At 52.1% G+C, this 17,931-nt stretch overlaps 1 protein-coding gene across 3 annotated transcripts; it reads left to right on the forward strand.

The window, feature by feature from the left end:
* The first annotated feature begins 1,431 nt into the window (after nucleotides 1-1,431).
* Nucleotides 1,432-12,010, forward strand: LGALS12 (galectin 12). 3 transcript variants are annotated; one of them, XM_014827095.3, is made up of 9 exons: nucleotides 1,432-2,107; nucleotides 3,489-3,577; nucleotides 3,709-3,922; nucleotides 4,790-4,909; nucleotides 5,486-5,524; nucleotides 6,120-6,146; nucleotides 6,726-6,814; nucleotides 9,421-9,571; nucleotides 10,084-12,010. In XM_014827095.3, the coding sequence occupies exons 1-9, from the start codon at nucleotides 2,039-2,041 to the stop codon at nucleotides 10,228-10,230; spliced, it is 945 nt and encodes a 314-aa protein (XP_014682581.3). In that variant the 5' UTR covers nucleotides 1,432-2,038; the 3' UTR covers nucleotides 10,231-12,010. The 3 variants fall into 3 exon arrangements, with proteins under 3 accessions (XP_014682581.3, XP_070344150.1, XP_070344151.1); XM_070488050.1 differs by lacking the exon at nucleotides 6,120-6,146 and having other exon boundaries at nucleotides 1,905-2,107; XM_070488049.1 differs by lacking the exons at nucleotides 6,120-6,146; nucleotides 6,726-6,814 and having other exon boundaries at nucleotides 1,513-2,107.
* Nucleotides 12,011-17,931: the final 5,921 nt, after the last annotated feature.

Raw genomic sequence — 17,931 nt, forward strand, 5'->3', positions numbered from 1 at the left:
TGAATTTCCACACACAAAGCACCTTGAGCAGCCCAGCTCCACCTACCCTGCAAGATCTGAATAAACTGCTTGGTTCCATCCCCCAAGCCCTGCCCGTTAGCATCTAAGTCAGTCCTTCTCAAACAGTAACATGTATCAGAATCACTTGGGAGAGACCATTAAAATGCAGATTCCTGGGCCCTACACTCAGAGAGCTGTGGGGGACTGAAACTGGCCACCCCAAGATATGTCTCTTTGGCATGAGGATTATTTGGGGCTGGTTACTTTTAATAAACTGCAGACAGGAAAGCAACTGAAAAGTAGAATTTATTTACCCTTTGTTAAGCAACATTTACATTGTAAAGGAAATCTCCATCTGCAAAGATGTCTCCCTCTCTGTACCAGGAAGAAGGGGGGATGACCTTATCTCTAGAAACTCTTATCAATGCAGAAGGCAAGGACTGAAATCTGCATAATAATCTTATTGTTGTTTACTGTGCTTGTCTGGTAACCTCCTGTAACTGACTCCCCCCACCCCCAACATCCTGCTGTGTCTTCACCTGAAGATGATATTTAAGGTGGTGGCTTCAGCCATTTGGGTGAGTTGCTTAGATTGCCTGAGCCTCCCATGTATACATGTGATGAAGCTGTGTTTAATTTTCTCCTGTTACTCTGTCTCATGTGAATTTAATTCGTTCTCCGGCCAGAGAAGAACCCACAGTGGGGAGAGGAAATGTCTTCCTCCACTACAGACCCCTCTTCAGTAGGTTGAGGGGGGCAAAACTTTGCATTTCTAACAAGCTTCTGCCCTTGAGTAACAACCGCTAAGATGCTTTTCCCAAGGGGCCCGCCCATGCACTCACCCCTCCATCAGGGCAGCAGCTTCCTCTTCCCTCAGCACCCCTGCACTGGGGCCTTTGCCCAGCTTCGTCCTGCCAGGAATTCCCTGCTGCCAAGTGAGACGTTGTGGTCAGATCCCTGGGACCTCCCAACCCAGGATAAAGGTCACAGGTTCTGCTGCTTTTTAAAGGGAAAGCCTTATTGGAATTTGAACTAGAACTGGAATGACTCCTGTGCAAAGAATCATGGGAGAGCTTGATGAAAACGCAGCTATCTGGGCCCACCCCCAGGTACAGACCTGCCTTGGAGACATGCTGCAATAGTTGCCCTCTCTATACGCAGATGATGATAGGGAGGCCCAGAGAGAGCAAATAACTTGTCCCAGGGCACACAGCACGTTAGAACAGAGGCTGAGCAAGGTGCAGCTGTGTGTTCCCCACTGCACGCTGCTGCCTTTTCTCAGCCTAAGGGGACTCTCCTCTCCCCTTGCTCTTTTCTCACCTCCCCTCACTCTACTCTCTTGTGACCGCAGCTGGGCCCTGGCATTGCCAGCTGAAGCTGAAATCGAGCCACAGGGGACTATAAAACTTGCAAAAGGGAGAAGAGTGCGAAAGGGACAGGGAAATGAGAGAAAGAGAAGAAAACTTTGTGGGGAGGGAAGGGGGAGAGAGGAAGCAGGGAAGGAAGAAAGGTGAGTAGAGGCAGAGTGGGGAGGGGAAGAGGAGGGGAGGACGGAGAGGGAGCAGATGGAGGGAGAGGGGAAGCCACGCAACGGCATCCAGGAAGCTGGGGCGGGGCTTCTCCTGGGACCTGCCCACGTGCACCTCCCCCACCCACAGATCAGCCTGTGATCTGGGAGGGCTCAGAACAGAAGGCAGCCACAAAACCACAAACCTTGGTTGTCCCCAAAGGAGCCAGCCTCTGGCCTTCCTCTGCCAAGGCCGTGGGCTTCAGACCCAGAGGGGCTAGTTAGTCAGTTAGTATGAGCTTCCTACCCCTGGACAGGGATTTCTGCCCACAGCCCCACTCCAGCTGGTTGGGGCTCTCCCAGGCCGGCTGCAAGGGGCATTAGGACCCTGCTGGGCACAGGGGAGACTAACAGCTGGGAGAGCTGCCCCAGGCTCTTAGGATCCAGGCTGGGGCTGAGAAAAGTGAGTCAATCCAGTGGGGGCTCCTGGAATCAGGATCAGCAGCACAAGTTGGAGACACCCCACCCCTCATGTCATCTGGAGAGAAACTGGACCCACTTCCTGACACCTTCATCCTGCAGCCGCCGGTCTTCCACCCGGTGAGCAGTCGCTAGGATCTGCAACCGCCTGGGTCTCAGGGCTCCTCCCTTCCAGCTGAGCCCTGCTTCCCCGCTGCCCACCCCAACCCTCCCACCGCCCCCGCCAGCCCTCTGCACCTGCCTATAGGCTCTGGAAGGCCCTCCTGAGCTTAGCAAAGTGGCTGGCCAGCCAATTCCCACTAATTAGCACTAATTATCCCTTTCTCTCTACTTGGCCCTCTCTCCCATGAGAGTTGCATCGGCTCAGTTAATTACAGGCCAGGCCTGGAGCCTGGGAAGTGGGAGGGACTGAGTGCTGAGCCCAGCAAAGCTGTGGGAGCTGTGACACTCAGGAGCTCCCCGCCTCCCCAGGTGCCTGAGTAATGGGGGGAGCACTGCCCAAGTTCCAACGGCTCCTTGCTTTGCAGGCTGCGAGCTCCCACCTAGAGGGCCCACTGTTGGGTCTCGGCTCTTTCTAGGTGGTTTGGGTTTCTGAAGGCTGCTGGGAGTTGGAGAACGCCACGTGAAGGCCAGCTTGTGATACTTTTCAATGTGCACCTGCTGCATGTTCACATTCACTCTGCAGACACCTACTCAGAGCCCTCGCTGCGCCAGGCAGGGCACTGAGCACAGAAGGGAAAGATAGGGCTTCAGCTTTGAGAGGCTTGTGCCTCCCAGCGTAAACAGCCAGCCCATACATCTCCCTCTAAGCCAGCCGGCCAAGGAGCAAGCTAGCCATGCGGGTGAGGTGTTCTAGGAACACAGGGGAGAGAAGGGATAGTTGAGGCACCGAAGTGGACAATGCTTGGAGAGGGTGTCAGAGAAGATGTCAGGAGCCTTGAAAGTCAAGTTGGATTTCACAGGGTGGAGGGAGAGCAGAGGAAACAGCCCGAAAAGGCAGAGAGTTATAAAAGTGTGTGTTGTATTTTAGGAATGCCAGGCAGCTTCGATTGTTAGGAATCTCTCCAGCCATCCATATCAGGGTACCTCTCAGGACCCGACTTGTCCATCCTTCTGCCCTCCAGTTCCTGGACTCTGGCCAAGAAACAGGCCTCAGGAAGTTTCTGGAGGCCACGGCGCCATCTAGTGGGCAGCAAGCCTCACTGGGGACACTATTGCGCCCTAGGAGCTGGGGAGAGGCACTGGGCTGGTGCTCCAAGGAGGTGAAGGAGCTGAACTTGGCTTCCCTGGTGCAATGTGGCTTTGACATGTGAAGGTCCAGGAGTGGGGAGTAGGCGGAAGGGAACATTTCAGAGAAAACTAATTTTTCCCCCAAGGGCATTTTCCGTTTGGGGCGGGAGAGTTGAGTTTCCTTGTCCTTCTTCCCTTCCCACCATCCTGTCACAGGGGTCTCTAGGCTCTTTCTCCAACCCTGTATGGATGGGTTTCTCCCCTTGTTCAGGTGGTTCCTTATGTCACGACAATTTTTGGTGGCCTGCGTGCGGGCAAGATGGTCATGCTACAGGGAGTGGTCCCTCGCAATGCACACAGGTAAGGGGAGTGCTCCACGGGGGTGCTGGAGCTCAGCCCCAGAGGCATCGAGCTAGGGGTTCCTCTCTGCCTTCGGGGTCTCTGGGGGTCTCTGACGGGAAGTGTCCCTTCAGAGCCCCACCTCTCACCAGGTTCCAGGTGGACTTTCAGTGCGGCTGCACTCTGTATCCCCGGCCAGATATCGCCATCCACTTCAACCCTCGCTTCCACACCACCAAGCCCCACGTCATCTGCAACACCCTGCACCATGGGCACTGGCAGGTCGAGGCCCGATGGCCCAACGTGGCCCTGCAGAGAGGCGACAGCTTCCTCATCCTCTTTCTCTTTGAAAATGAGCAGATGAAGGTGAGTGGAAGGGATGGGCCTCGAGTGTCTGGAGCTTGTGTCCTTCCACCCCTCCTTCCTTCAGCTGAATTCTCCATGTCACCGTAGTAAGGGGTATTGGGGGGAGGGGTTGAGGACCAAGGAGCTGCTGAGCCCGCTTCCAAGCTGCCCTGGGCCACATGGCCTGGAACACATGGCAGCAGGAGCCCTGTATGGTGCCCTGGCCCTGGAGAGGACACCACTACCATAGTCACAGCAAGCACTGGGAGAGCTCTTGCCATGTGCCAGGCACTGTTCTAAGCCCTTAAATATCAGCTCATCGAATCCCCAAAACAACCCTTGAGGAGGGTACTTTCAATCTCCCCATCTCACAGCTGAGGCGGTGGGGGCACGGAGAGAGAACCAGACCTCAAGGCTGTCACCACCCATGTGACCTCCTGCCAGAAAGATGGTGGGATCTCCAGACTTCTCCAGGGGAGAGGGGAGTCGGTGGGGAGCCAGCAGTGGGGGGAGGGAGGGACAGGGGTTCACACAGCCTCCTGAGCCTCCATTTCCTCCCCTGTGGATGGGGATGCTGCTGCTGGAGAGTCTGCTGAGAGGCGAAATGAGGGGCGATGTGGGGAAGTGCTGTGTCAGGGGCAGAGAGGGATGTCGAGAGGTGCCTTGGTTCCAAAGCCAGCTCTGCCATCTGCCAGCTTTGCAACCTTGGGAAGGTCACTTAAGTTCCCCAAGCCCCAGGCACCTCGTCTGTAATATGTACGCGCCTCCTAGAGTTGCTGTGAAGTTAAATGAGGAAAATTCCATGTAAGAGTGTGCACTGATTCCTGGCATGTTAGCACAAACTCAGTGAGCATCAGCGGCTGCTGAGCCAGCTCTGTCTGTCTCCAGGTGAGCGTGAATGGACAGCACTTTCTCCACTACCGCTACCGGCTCCCACTGTCTCGGGTGGACACCCTGGGCATATTTGGTGACATCTTGGTGAAGGCTGTTGGATTCCTGAACATCAACGTAAGTTCACTTGGAGCCGAGGACTGGATAGCAGCAGCCCCTGACTCCCCCTGATGCCTGGACAGGCCTGGGACCCCCTCCTGCCCGAGACAAGCCCTGTCACACCAATTATAGCCAAGGTAGAGGGGATCCGTCCCGGTGTCAGATATGAGTGGGGTAAGGGGCAGAGAAAGTGACCTCAGAAGGGGTACCCCAGAGCCTTAGGCAGCAGTCTGTCCTGGATGTGGGGTCTGGCTGATGCAGAAAAGCAACGGCCAGGAGGTGAATGACTTGGAGACTTGCAGCGGGTGGCCCAAACATGGCAGCTGGCGATATCATCCCTTCCCGAGGAACTTAGTAAAAATGCAGATTTCTAGGACCAGTCAGTCTGAGGTGGGGCCATGGAACCAGCATGTTCAAAACGCCAGGTGTGAGAACCACTGACGAGGCCGATGGGAAGAATGAGGGAGCCGGCAAGGCCAAAGCTGGCCTCTGCCCGCCTCCCAGGCACAAGCAGGGCAGGCAGGGCAAATAAATAGCTCTCCGGGCTTGCAAGGGTCCGGAATCCTGCCTGTTTCTTTTTCTCTTTCTGAACAGCCGTTCGTGGAGGGCGGCAGCGAGTATCCGGTTGGACACGTGAGTCTCCTGAGAACAAGTTTGGCCCCTGTGGTCCCAGCCATGCGAGCTGAGCTGCTGGTTCTCCCCCCTCCCAGCATGACCTGTCCTGCCCTGGGCTCTTGCTCAGGAGGCACAGGGCCCAGCTGCCCTTTCCTTCCCTGTGCTGTTGCCATGGATACGACCCGCTCAGTCCCTGCAGAGCCTGGATTTGCCTCTCCCAGCCCAGCTTGGGAAGATGGCTAGGGGTGGGCTGGCTGCCCAGACTGGACAGGGCCCTGGCATTCCTTTCAGAAGATCGCTTTAGGTTGGAGCTTTCAATTCCCAGAGCAACCCTGCAAGGCAGCTGGGGTCGGCCTGTGGGGCGGAAGGCTAGATGAGGCCCATGTACTTGCCCAAGGCCACACAGAGCCTCCATCGAGTTCTTCGCCATTATTCCAGGGCTAGTGTCCCTCTGAATTCAAGAAGACCCTGCTGGAACTCCAGTGACTTACTTGCATTGTCTCTGAGAGAGACAAACCCCAAATATCCTCAATTTTTAATAATAATAACAAGAGGTTCCCTCATTGAGCAAACTCCACAAGGCTTGCATGTCTCCTCTTTCCTTCCTTGACAGCCTTTCCTGCCGAAGAGCCCCCAGCTGGTAAGTGACCTCCCTCAGAGGTTCTGTCCCCCCCTGCTCCATGAGGGGTGGGAGGACACCCCCACCTGGTAGGAAAGGCCCCCAGGGTTTGTCCTACCTTTATACAAAGCTGCAGGCTGTGGTGGGCAGGGCAGCTTCAGGCTGAAGCTACAGCTTCTTTGTGCCTTCTCTCCGTTTACTCTGCACGCAATTAACTGATACTTTTCTATGCCAGGCCCAGCACTGGGCTCTAGGATAGAGGGACAAGCCAGTCCCAGCCCACCAGTTGCTCTTGGCTGGTGGGGAGGCAGACCAATGAAGGACCATTACAGTTGAGGGTGCAGTGATGGGGGACATCCATGATGCTCAGGGCACAGAGGGGCCCGGAGCTCAGCCTGGAGAGGACTATAGGAGGCCAGGCCGGCCGTACGTGCTCAATAAACGAGCAGAGCTGAGTCTCCTCCTGGCTGCAGGCCGAGAGGCAGAGACTGACCTGCTCCAGGGCTCCCGGAGGGCAGCCCAGAAAGCCACTCCTGGGGGCGGCAGCCCCCCAGAGCCCCTCTGTGAGCCACCTTCTCAGTCATCTCCCTGTTCCTTCAGGAGGTGCCCTGCTCACGTGCCCTTCCGCGGGGTCTCTGGCCCGGACAGGTCATCATAGTGCGGGGGCTGGTCTTGCCAGAGCCAAAGGAGTAAGTAGGCGGATGGAGGGGAGGGAGAAGCGTCTCTGTGCCGGGCACCAGCTTTATAAGCATTACCTCTTTATCTCCAACTCCACCATTTAATCCCCATCTTACAGATAAGGAAACAGAGGAGAGGGAAATCGCCTAGGGTCACAGACCTTGTGACAGTCAGGCTGGGATTGGGACCAGGGCTCAGGCTGCCTCCCGGGCCCCCGCAGCCCCACTTGTGGGAGTATCTTCCCTGCCTGTGTATCTGGTCAGGCCAGCCAGCCTCTCCTCGCAAGTTCCTGCTGGGGCCTCAGGAAAGGCGCTTTGCAGGCGCAGGCTGAGACCCAGCAAGAGGATGGGCCCCCCTTGGTGACACAGTGCCTGGTTTAGGAAACACAGCCTGGTGGCCCCAGAGGGGAGGGCTGGTGCTGGGAAGTGGGGACTCGGCGGGACGCAATAACTAACTTCTCCACTAGGGGGCGCGCCCGCTCCCTGTCCCAAACCCGTGAGCTCCAAGCCAGTTAGACAAGGGTCTTTCTTTTTCTTTTTTTCTTTTTTCTTTTTCTTTTTTTCTTTGTCTCTTTCTTTCTTTCCTTCCTTCCCTCCTTCCGTCTTTCCTCCCCTTCTTTCTGGAAATGCATTGGATTTCTAGGCCAGATTGCCTGGGACTGACTTCTGCTGAGGACACTTTCTACCTGTGCAACTTCAGGGCCGTTACTTTTCCTTTCTGTGCCTCAGTTTCCCTGTCTGTAAAAGGGGTAATAATAGTGCCGGCCTCAGGTGTGGTGTAAAGGCTTAGAATTGTGCCAGGCGCACAGCAAGTGCTCCACAAATGTGGTGGTACCAAATTCTCTCAGTGGAGGGGCAGGGGGATGAGGGGGGCACCCTGTGTGTTCCCTGCCAGATCCCCTTTCATTTTGATTTTATTTTTGAAGTCACTGACCTCACTAAACCCTGGCCCCGCATACTCCTGATCAGGCCTCTGAATTCTGGGGCAGTGCTGCACGACCCTGGACAGCATGGGCCTCCAAAGTCAGACACCACTGGGTTAGGTTCCTGATTTTGCCTCTTATAAACTGCGTGGTCATGGGCAAGTCCCTACACCTCTCTGATTCTGGCATCCTGAGCTTCCCTATTGTAAAAAAAAGAGAAATATAATCCCAATTTTATAGGGAAAATGAAAAAATTCCCAGTGATAGAAAGAACACTTCCTCCTGCCAAAATGTGGAGAGGTGAGACCAGGTTCATAGTTCAAAGTCACATGGTTATTATTAGTGATACAGCAGGTAATTTTTTTTTATTTTATTGAGATCATATTGGCTTTTAACATTGTGTAAATTCAGGTATGCATTATTATATTTCAGTTTCTGTATAGACTGCATCGTGTTCATGACCAATAGTCTAGTTTTTAGCCAACACCATACATATGTGTCCCTTTACCCCTTTTGACGACCCTCGACTCCCTTTTCCTCTAGTAACCACTAGTCTCTGTTCTCCTCATCTGTGTGTTTGTTTATCTTTCCCATATGAGTGAAATTGTACAATATTGTCTTTCTCTGTCTGACTTATTTCCTTTAACCTAATACCCTCAAGGTCCATCCATGTTGTCGCAAACAGCACAACTCTGTCTTTTTTTAATGAGTAGTATTCCATTGTTATATATACCACATCTTCTTTATCCATTCATCCTCTGATGGGCACTTGGCTTGCTTCCATATCTTAAATCCTTTTGAATTGTTTATTTCTTATCTTGGATAAATACCCAGTAGTGGAATAGCTGGATCATATAGTATTTCTATTTTTAGTTTTTTGAGGAATCTCCGTACTGTTTTCCATAGTGACTGCACCAGCTTGCATTCCCACCAGCAGTGTAGGAGGGTTTCCTTTTCTCCACATCCTCTCCAACACTTATTTCTTATCTTATTAATTATAGCCAGTCTGCCAGGTGTCAGTTGATATCTCATTATAGTTTTGATTTGCATTTCCCTAATAATTAGTGACATGGAACATCTTGTCACGTGCCTGTTGGCCATCTGTAAATCTTCTTTGGAAAAATGTCTGCTCAGATCTTCTGCCTATTTTTTGATTGGATTGTTCTTTTTGTTGTTGTTGAGTTATACGAGTACCATTGTTATCCCCACATTACGGATGAGGGAACTGATACAAGGAGACAGTAAGTGACTTGTCCAAGGTCGCAGGGCTAGAAAGTTGCACAGGAGCATTGAACCCAAATAGCCTTGCTCTAGCCCCTACACTATTGGCAAAACACTTAAGACTATACCTAGCACATAGAACTCAACAGATGTTAGCTAGTACTATTATCATAATTATCGCTATTTTGAGGAGCGGAAACTGAGGCTCAGGCAAGGTAATTTGCTTCCCAGTGGTCCTCCAGCCAGAAGGTGATAACATGGGGATTCATCCTAAGACTCCATCAGCGGTTGCCACCCCTCTGAGTTGTTAGGTGTCCAAGGGCTTGCCTGTTTCTGCGAGGTAATCTTCCAAATCTTCCAGCCCTTCTCCCACCTCCATCCTCCCATCAGGGCCCAGCAGCCACAGCCCAGTGGAGTCAGGGAGACATGGCCTGGCAGCTATGGAAGCTGAGTCCCTTCTCGGCCCTTCCACAGTTTCACACTGAGCCTGCGGGACAAGGCCGCCCATGTTCCTGTGACACTCAGGGCTTCCTTCGCAGACAGGACTCTGGCCTGGATCTCGCCCTGGGGACGGAAGACGCTGATCTCGGCCCCCTTCCTCTTCTACCCCCAGCGATTCTTCGAGGTCGGTCAGAAGCAAGTGGCCTCGTCCCTCCGTCCCTCGGGGGTGGAGTGCAGAGCAGCATTCCCATCCAGGAGACTGGGAGTCACTGGGGAGGTGGGGAAGCCAGAACCCACTGGGGGAGAGAACACCCATGCCATGGCTCTCAACCCTCCATGGTGGCACCAGGGAGTCCACACCCAGAAACCCAGATTTAATTAATCAGGTGGCCCTGGCAAAAGCATTATTAAAAAGCTCTCTGATGACTCCAACGTGCAGCCAGGGTTGAGAATCACTCCTCCAGGGGAAGCAACCCCTGTCACAGATGGTGAAACTGACACCCAGGGCTGGGAAGATCCTTGTGGAAGGTCCCAGTGGGCTGGTGACAAGCTGGGCCTCTTGTCCTGTGCTTTTGCACCACATGGGTCCAGTCCTTGTGTCCTCTGAGGGAAGGAGGGGCTCTCTGGGTGGGGCATCAGGCAGGTGATAGAGGGTCTATCTGGAAGCCTGCAGTGCCTCATGGCCTCATTTTCCAGGTGCTGCTCCTGTGCCAGGAGGGAGGGCTGAAGCTGGCGCTCAATGGACAGGGCATAGGGACCACCAGCCTGGACCAGCCAACCCTGGAGCGGCTACGGGAGCTCCGGATCAGTGGCAGCGTGCAGCTCTACTGTGTCCACCATTGAGGAGGGATCCAGAGGGCCTGACCAGGGAAGAAGAAGGCCAACCTATGCCTGGAGCTACACAGTATGGCCTGCCTCTCCTCCTCTCATTAGACTGTCCACCTGTCACCACCATGTCAGGCCTGGCTCGCTCTGTGGCCATGAGCCTATGACTGCAGGAGTGTTGGGCCCCACACAGAGAGAAGGCACAAGGGGGTGAAGGCTCCTCAAACTCTGCCCCTCCCTCCACCAGGAGCCTGAGATGTGTCTCATCTCCCTTCAGGACCTAGAGCAGGAGGCTGGTTTTGTAGCCCAACAAAGACACTCAAAATACAGTGGCCTAAAGAATTTAGACGTTTATTTCATTCTCACCTAACAGTTTAGGAGAAAATGGTCCAGGTCAGTGAGGCAGCTCTGCTCCCCATGGACATTCAGGGTCATCCTGGTCATCGTCCCGCCACTCCCAGAGCATCAGCATCATCTCCCAGGCTGATGCTCAGTGGCAGCCATGTTTAGGTTCCAGCCACTGAGAAGGCAAATAGGGAATGTGGACAAGGCCCCTGATTTCCTAAGCCCAGGGCCTGGGATTGGCACACACTGTTTACACTCGCTCTCAGGGGCGAGCACGCAGTCACAGAGCCACGCTGTCTGCAAGGGACGCTGGCAATGTTCCCTGGGGGGAGGGCGGGTGCCCAGTCACACTTCTATTACTGCGATTCCTGGTATCTTTGGGTTTATTTGTACCATCTTATTTTGTGTTTTCTATTTACCATGCTATTTTTTCAGCTTATATTTTCAGCTTTCTTGCTTGCTGTTGGATTAATGAGATCTCTTTATCATCCTCGCTTTTTTTTTTAGACTGATTTGTAAGTTATAGATATGGTTTTACACCTCTGGTGGTTATCCTTACTGTATACTTTATTTTTTATTAACACAATAAAATTGACCTTTTGGAGTGGGTAAAATTCTAGTTTTAACATATATGTAGATTTGTGTAACCACCACCACCATCAGGATGTGTAAGAACTCCTTCACCCCAAAAACACCCTTAGTCACCCCTTTGTCGTCAAACCTCCTCCACCTCCTCCCTGAGCCCAGGTGACCCACCAATCTCTTCTCCATTACTCCAGTTCTGTCTATTTGGGAATGGTGTGTAAATGACGTCATATAGAACGTGGCCTTCTGAAACTGGTTTCTTTCACTCAGCATTATCCTTTTGAGATTCATCTAAGTTGCTGTATGTATCAGTGACCCGTTCCTGTTTATTAATCAATGGTGTTCCATTGTCCCACAATTTGTTTATGTATTGACCCACTGAAGAACATTCAGGTTGTTCCCAGTTTTTGTCAATTATGAATAGAGCTATTAAAAACATTTATGTACAAGTCTCTGTATGAACATAGCTTTCCATTTCTCTGGGTTTAATACCTACTAGTAGGATCGATGGACAAGACAAACCTGGATTATACTGCTACAACATAAAGGAAGTGTTATAGGTTGAATTATGCCCCCCTCCCATTCTTATATTGAAGTCCTAACCCCCAGTACCTCAGAATATGACTGTATTTGGAGGCAGGGTCTCTAAGAGGCAATTAAGTTAAAATGAGGTCACATGGATGGGTCCTAATCCAACTGGTGTCCTTAAGAGATTAGGACACAGACACACAGAGAAGACCAATCTTGTGAAGACAAAGGGAGAAAGCAGCCGTCTACAAGCCAAGGAGAGAGGCCTCAGAAGAACCCATCCCTCTAGAATTTCTAGCCTCTAGAATCATGGCGAAATAAAATGCTTTTGTTTAAGCCACCTTGTCTGCAGTATTTGTTACAGAAGCCATAGCAATACACTCTACCTTCAAAACATATGAAGAATCGAATCATTTCTTGTTGCCTGGAAGACTGCAACCTGCTTTTCCCGCCTCGACCCTTGACCCCACAGACTATTCTCAACAGGGGAACCAGTGAATCTACGAAAACTACATAAGTCAGATCATGTCACTGCTGTGCTCCAACCCTCCAGCGGCTCCCACTTAATTCAGAGTAAAAATCAACACCATTACAATGGCCTGTAGCCCCATGTACATCAGGTTCTTGTCAGCTCTCGGCTGTCATCTCCTATGACCCACTCCCCGGCTCCAGATACCCTGGCAGACACGTGCAGCCTCAGGGCCATGACAATAGCTGCTTCCCCGCCCAGGACACCTTTCTACATATTTGCCCAGGGCTCATTCCCTGCCTCCTTGAGTTCATTACCCAAAAGTCACCTACTCGGTGAGGCCGTCTCCAAACACACTATCTGAACCTGCACCTCCCCACCACCTGCATCCCCATTCCCGTCTCCATTTTTCTCAGCTTTGACCATCTCATATAGTGTCCATCTCACTATATTTTTGTCGGTCTCCTGGACAAGAAGATAAGATCCACAATGGCACCTATTCTTATCAGCCTTCTTCACAGGTGCATCCCCAAGTGCCTGCAACAGTGCTTGGCATGCAGTAGGCACTCAGTCGATACCTGTTGAATAAAGGACCAAGGTGAGGCTCCACCAAGTGCTGGGTATTGCATCAGGTGGTCATCTCAGAGTTAGACCCCCTGACAACCCCCGGCACTTGCTCACCTGGGGAACAGTGCAACCTCGATGACTAGCCCTACCTCTTCCCTCAATGCCTTGTCCTCCTTGCCCTTCTGGTTGACATGGGAGGTTATGTTTGCATCTGTTACTGGCTACCATGAGGGATGACCCTAGAAATATCTGTGAGACAAATGTGAATGGATGGTAATCAGTCTTTGGCTGGCGAACATGATGCATTCTACACGGAAAGTGAAAAATAATGATGCACGTCTGAAATTTGTGTGTTGTAAACCAATGTTACCTCAATCCAAAAATAAGATGTGGAATAAATCCCAGAGCCAGCTGAACATTGCTCAGGGAGGATCGATGCCACAAACTGCTCAAGAGCTGAGCCAACCTGACAGCAGAGCCGCTGAGGAGGAAAGAAGGCTGGAAGGTGAGGCAAGAGTCACATCCCAGATGTGGAAGCACGAGAGGAGCAGCTGAGGGGAGAGGCACAGAGCTCAGCGGCAGAATCCTCCTGACGGCCTCTACCCTGAAGACGGGCCTCCGTAACTGAAGCCCAGTGACAGAGGCGGCTCCAGCTGGGCCAGCAATGACCCAAGTCGCCACCTTCTGGAGCTCCAGGTCCACAGGCTCACTGCCTCTCTGCTGACAAGAACGAAGGCTCCACTCTTAAAGAGAAGGCCATCGAGAGGAGGAGAGGTCAGGCGACTACCCAAAGTGACACTACTTGAAAGAGACAAGGCCTGGCTGCTTTTTTTTCTCTTTTTCCGTTTTGAACATGACTTTAATGCAAGGAGGTGAACAGTCAGTGACCCTTTTACTTCTTTTACAAATAAAGCTCTTTTGGAAACAGAACGGGCAGTGCCAGGCCTGGGGACAAGAACAGAGGAGCCAAGGGACTTTGGACCACTGTGTCTGGAGCTCTGTCTGGCCAAAGGAACCTGGGGCGGGGGCTGATGCTGGGAGAGGCCGTGCCCTTCCTGAGTGCCCTGGGCGCAAGCTCCTTCTGATGAGGTCTCTGCCGACATCCACAAGCCTGCTGCGTACTCTTCCAGTCTCCAGTGAGTCAACCACCCCCACTTTCATGCCAGATCCTACAGAGAACCAGTCTGATTGTTTGAGAACTGGTTTCATCCTCTTTGTCGCCTTATAATAAAGCTGTTAGTGATGGTGGATGGAAGTAGGTGAGTGCATCTTATGTGCTGGTTGCCTAGTCAAAAGCCACCCACCGGCTTCCAGTGGCTTAAAGGCACCAGTGATTCCATGTTTGGAGGTATGTAGTCATTGGCCTTTCCATCTAGAGCAAATGTTTAGTCTCTCTCTAAAAAAAGTTTAGTATTGAGTAGTTTTTAAAGAGTGTCAGAAGGAAAGCGAAAGTGAAATTCCCAACTTTGGTATGAAGCTGGTCCATGAGCAGCAGAACCTCCGGACACCATGGCTCAGGTCAGTCCCCGGGACATTTCCATCAGTGGCTGTACAGCGGAGGGGCCACTCTGCTCCTACAGAGAGCTCAGTCTGGGTTGCTGACCTTGAACACAATTAACTCTAGAGCTTGAAAGGCTTTGGAAGGCTTTCACAGAAAACTGTATTTGTGATTTAAAAGTCCCTTTTCCTACAGGGCTGTGAGCTCTTCAGGCAGAGTGAGCCTCCTCTCTGTGTCTGGCACAGTATGGGGAAGCGGGGGCGCAGGGACCCCAGTGTGGGAGGAACTGTGGGGGTCTTGGAGCTGTGGCTGGCTGAGCTGAGAAAGAAGCTGGAGTGTGGGCCATGGCAGGACCCAGAACTGGGGTGTGAGTGAACCCCCACCTTGTCTGCTCAGCTGCCAGCTGGAGTTTGGGGCCTTCTGAGCTCCAGTCCTGTCTCTCTCCTCTTTCCCCCACGGCATTTGTCCTCCCTTACTAAGTGCATTCGAACTTCAGCGTTCTGACTCTTAAACCTCCCCTCTTATCAGCCCTGATCTCCAGGTTAATGCAAGTTCCAGGGAGGGGCAGACAGAGTTCAGCGGTGTGCAGCTGAAAAGAAACCCAGCTGACTTGGGCTATTGCTGGAAACGGGGCAATTGTGGCAAGACACACTGCACATTCCAGAGGACAGTCTACCCTGTGTGTCGCCTGGTTCTGAGAAGGGCTTCCTTACTGCCAAAATGAATCAGGGTTCTGTTGCCTGGGGAACCTGTCTCCTTATCCAGGCAGGAACCAAGGTCATAGTTCATCTGCCACCAGCTGTTGGGACAGAGTCCAGGCCTTGCCTTAGTTAGACAGTTTCAGAGTGAAAAAATCCCCTTGTGATTCCAAAGTGGAGACAGTCTCCGGGCCTGCCCTGTCCTGGCTATGATGGAGGAGGAACTAGGCAGCAGTCTTGGCCCCGCTGGTCCTCCAGCCCTCTTCCATGTATATTTCTTTGTCCCCCTTTCCAAGCCAGGCCCTTTGCTGTATCCTGGAGATGCATGGAGAGAAGGAGAAGAGCATGCAGGATCCTGCTTGAATGGAGCTCAAAGCCCAGAGGGGTGCAGGCAGGCACAGAGAATTGCAACACATGACCCATGCAGGGAGAGGCAGAGGTATTTGTGGCCTACGGACCAAGAGAGTGAAGTTGAGCTCAGGTGGGGCCTTCAGGGCAGTTTCTCAGAGAAGGAATGTCTGATGGAGGAAGAAAAGGAAGAGTGGGTATGAGGAAGATGGCTGGGGATAAAAATAACTCATGTGCAGAGCATCAGAGACAAGAGCAAGCTCTGCGATGAGAGAAAGGAAGTGGTTCAGTCAACCTGGGGGTCAGAGCACAGGGAAGGCAAGGAGGGGTGAGGAAGGACCAGTCATAAAGGGCCTGTGAGCTGCCCAAAGGGCATGCCCTGTGCCCTAAGGCCAGAGGAAGGTCATGGCCAGAGATGTCCTTTGGGAAAGCCAAGTGGGTCTTGGGGAGACTGGATGTGGAGTGGCAGGGATAGGAAGAGTGGGGCTGGTTGGGAGGCCATGGGGGTCACAGAGGCAGGGACTGACTGCCCTGATCAAAGTCAGTGGGTGGGAGATGGGAGAGGAAGTAAAGTCAGGAGAAACTTCTAGAGTTAGCATTGACTGGACTTTGTGATTGGCTGCAGGTGGCAGTGGCTGGGGGTAGGTGGGACAGAGGGAAGGGATGAGGGAGGGAGTTGGAGGACCTAGGATGGCCCTCTTTTGGGGCTGGGAAACCTAGAATGAGGGGTTGGAGCAAGGGATGTTATTCCCCAGATCAAGAACATAGAGAAAAGGGGGTCAGAAAAAGAATTAATTCTTGCAAACTGGGTGACCTGCAGTGGCCCATTGACGTTGTAGGGGAGAAAGACAATTCCTCTACCCTCTAGGTCCTTCTGGCTGGCTTCAGAATTAAACTGACGTGAGACAGAATAAGAGGACAGAGTAAAACAAGGTTTAATAACATGTACATATGGGAGAAACCCAGGAAAACTGAGTAGCTTGCCAGAATGGCTGAAGTCGCCACCTTAAATACCATCTTCAGCTAAAGACAAAGGAGGATGTGAGGGGTAGTGGTTTGGGATTTCAAAGAGGAGAAATAAAATTTACAGAGAAGGAAACATAAATGTTTGCTATTTGCTGAGCCATCTATAGACAACGTGACCCGAGAGATAGAACTTTAATAAAAAGGGGCTTGCTGGTGCCTTTCTGTCTATCATAGCTATTTTACATTATACTGTAGTTATCTTATGGTATTAGATCCTTCCTGGGACAGGCCTTCTATCTTAAACTCTTTTAGGCAGTTGTGGGAGAGGTCAAAATCTCTTTCAGAGTCTTTTGCCCTTAAAAATAATCTAGGAGGTGCTGGCCCAGTGGCCGAGTGGTTAAGTTCTCCTGCTCCGCTTTGGGGGCCCAGTGTTTCGTTGGTTCCAATCCTGGGCACGGATATGGCACCGTTCATCAAACCACACTGAGGCAACATCCTACATGCTACAACTAGAAGGACCCACAATGAAGAATATACAACTATGTACCAGGGGGCTTTTGGGAGAAAAAGTAAAAAAAATAATAATCAAGGAAGAGAGACACATTTTGAGATGGCCAAGTCTAATCCCCCAAAAGATCGAGGAGTGGGGTGAGGAAAGGGAGGAAGGCAAGACTACGGGGTGACTGGGGAGACATGTGGGCAAAGAAAAGACCCACCTGGGCCTCTTCACACAAGTGACCTTGAATAAATCATCATTCCCTTGGAACCCCGGTTCCTGCACCTGTACAAGGGGATAATAACCCCTCTTCCTCAGGTTGCTGTGTGGATTGAAGGGCCAGATGGCAGGGGTCTACGCAACTGCTGACAGCTGTGTGACCCCACAAGATTCTGGTCCCTGGCCAGACTGCCTGTTGGGTCACAATAAGATCCCTTCAATTTGCGTCTCTCGGAACATCAGCTGTGAGAGAAGGTCATCCCAAGGCCACAAGGGGATCTAAGGAGAGGACTCGATGTGACTATGGACACCATGAGTAGAGGGTGCTGGGCTCCAGGGCCAGTCTGCAAGGAGAGAAGAGACTCAAGACCGACTTTCCAATGTTGGAGCTTGGATGGCCCTGGAGCGTGGACATATAGGAAAGATGTGGCACATACGACCTCGTGAGAACATATGTGCAGAAACACAGACACAAGCATGTGAACACACATCTGAATGAATCAGACACACTCCCTGGACCCGCTCTCCTTTCCCACATCTTGGGTAGGGGGAGGGAGGAAGAGGGGTTCCCCATGCTCAGGTCCCCGGAGCCTGCACAGTGGAGATGCTGTGAGAGCGACAGCAGGGCCTGGCCTCCTTCATGTGACAAGTGCTCCCATCTCCCTGGTTTCCTATGCAGCGATGAAGCTGTAGCATCACCCCTTCCCCAAAAGGAGCCACTCTCTTGAACAGGGGCTGGGGCTCCAGTTCATGTACATCTGGTAGTTCTGTCACAGGGAAGCCAAACGCCACACCTGGAGGGCTCGTGGAGACTCTGGAGTGGCTATGAGCACTGGGCCCTCTACATGGGAGATGAGAATATGGTCCATCTGGCCCCTGCGAATAGGGAAGGATTTTCAGCTTAAATAGCAGAACTTGAGTTTGTTTGTTTGTTTGTTTGCTGAGGAAGATTCGCCCTGAGCTACCATCTGCTGCCAATCTTCCTCTTTTATTTCATACG

Source organism: Equus asinus, chromosome 17 (assembly GCF_041296235.1).
Source record: "Equus asinus isolate D_3611 breed Donkey chromosome 17, EquAss-T2T_v2, whole genome shotgun sequence".
Classification (NCBI taxonomy): domain Eukaryota; kingdom Metazoa; phylum Chordata; class Mammalia; order Perissodactyla; family Equidae; genus Equus; species Equus asinus.

What these genes read in the sequence shown, in the direction of transcription:
- LGALS12 (XM_070488049.1), top strand. Translation starts at nt 2,039, where the DNA reads ATGTCATCTGGAGAGAAACTGGACCCACTTCCTGACACCTTCATCCTG. An exon ending in AGCCGCCGGTCTTCCACCCG is followed by an intron (nt 2,108 to 3,488) that starts GTGAGCAGTCGC and finishes CCCCTTGTTCAG; the next exon opens with GTGGTTCCTTATGTCACGAC. An exon ending in TTGAAAATGAGCAGATGAAG is followed by an intron (nt 3,923 to 4,789) that starts GTGAGTGGAAGG and finishes GTCTGTCTCCAG; the next exon opens with GTGAGCGTGAATGGACAGCA.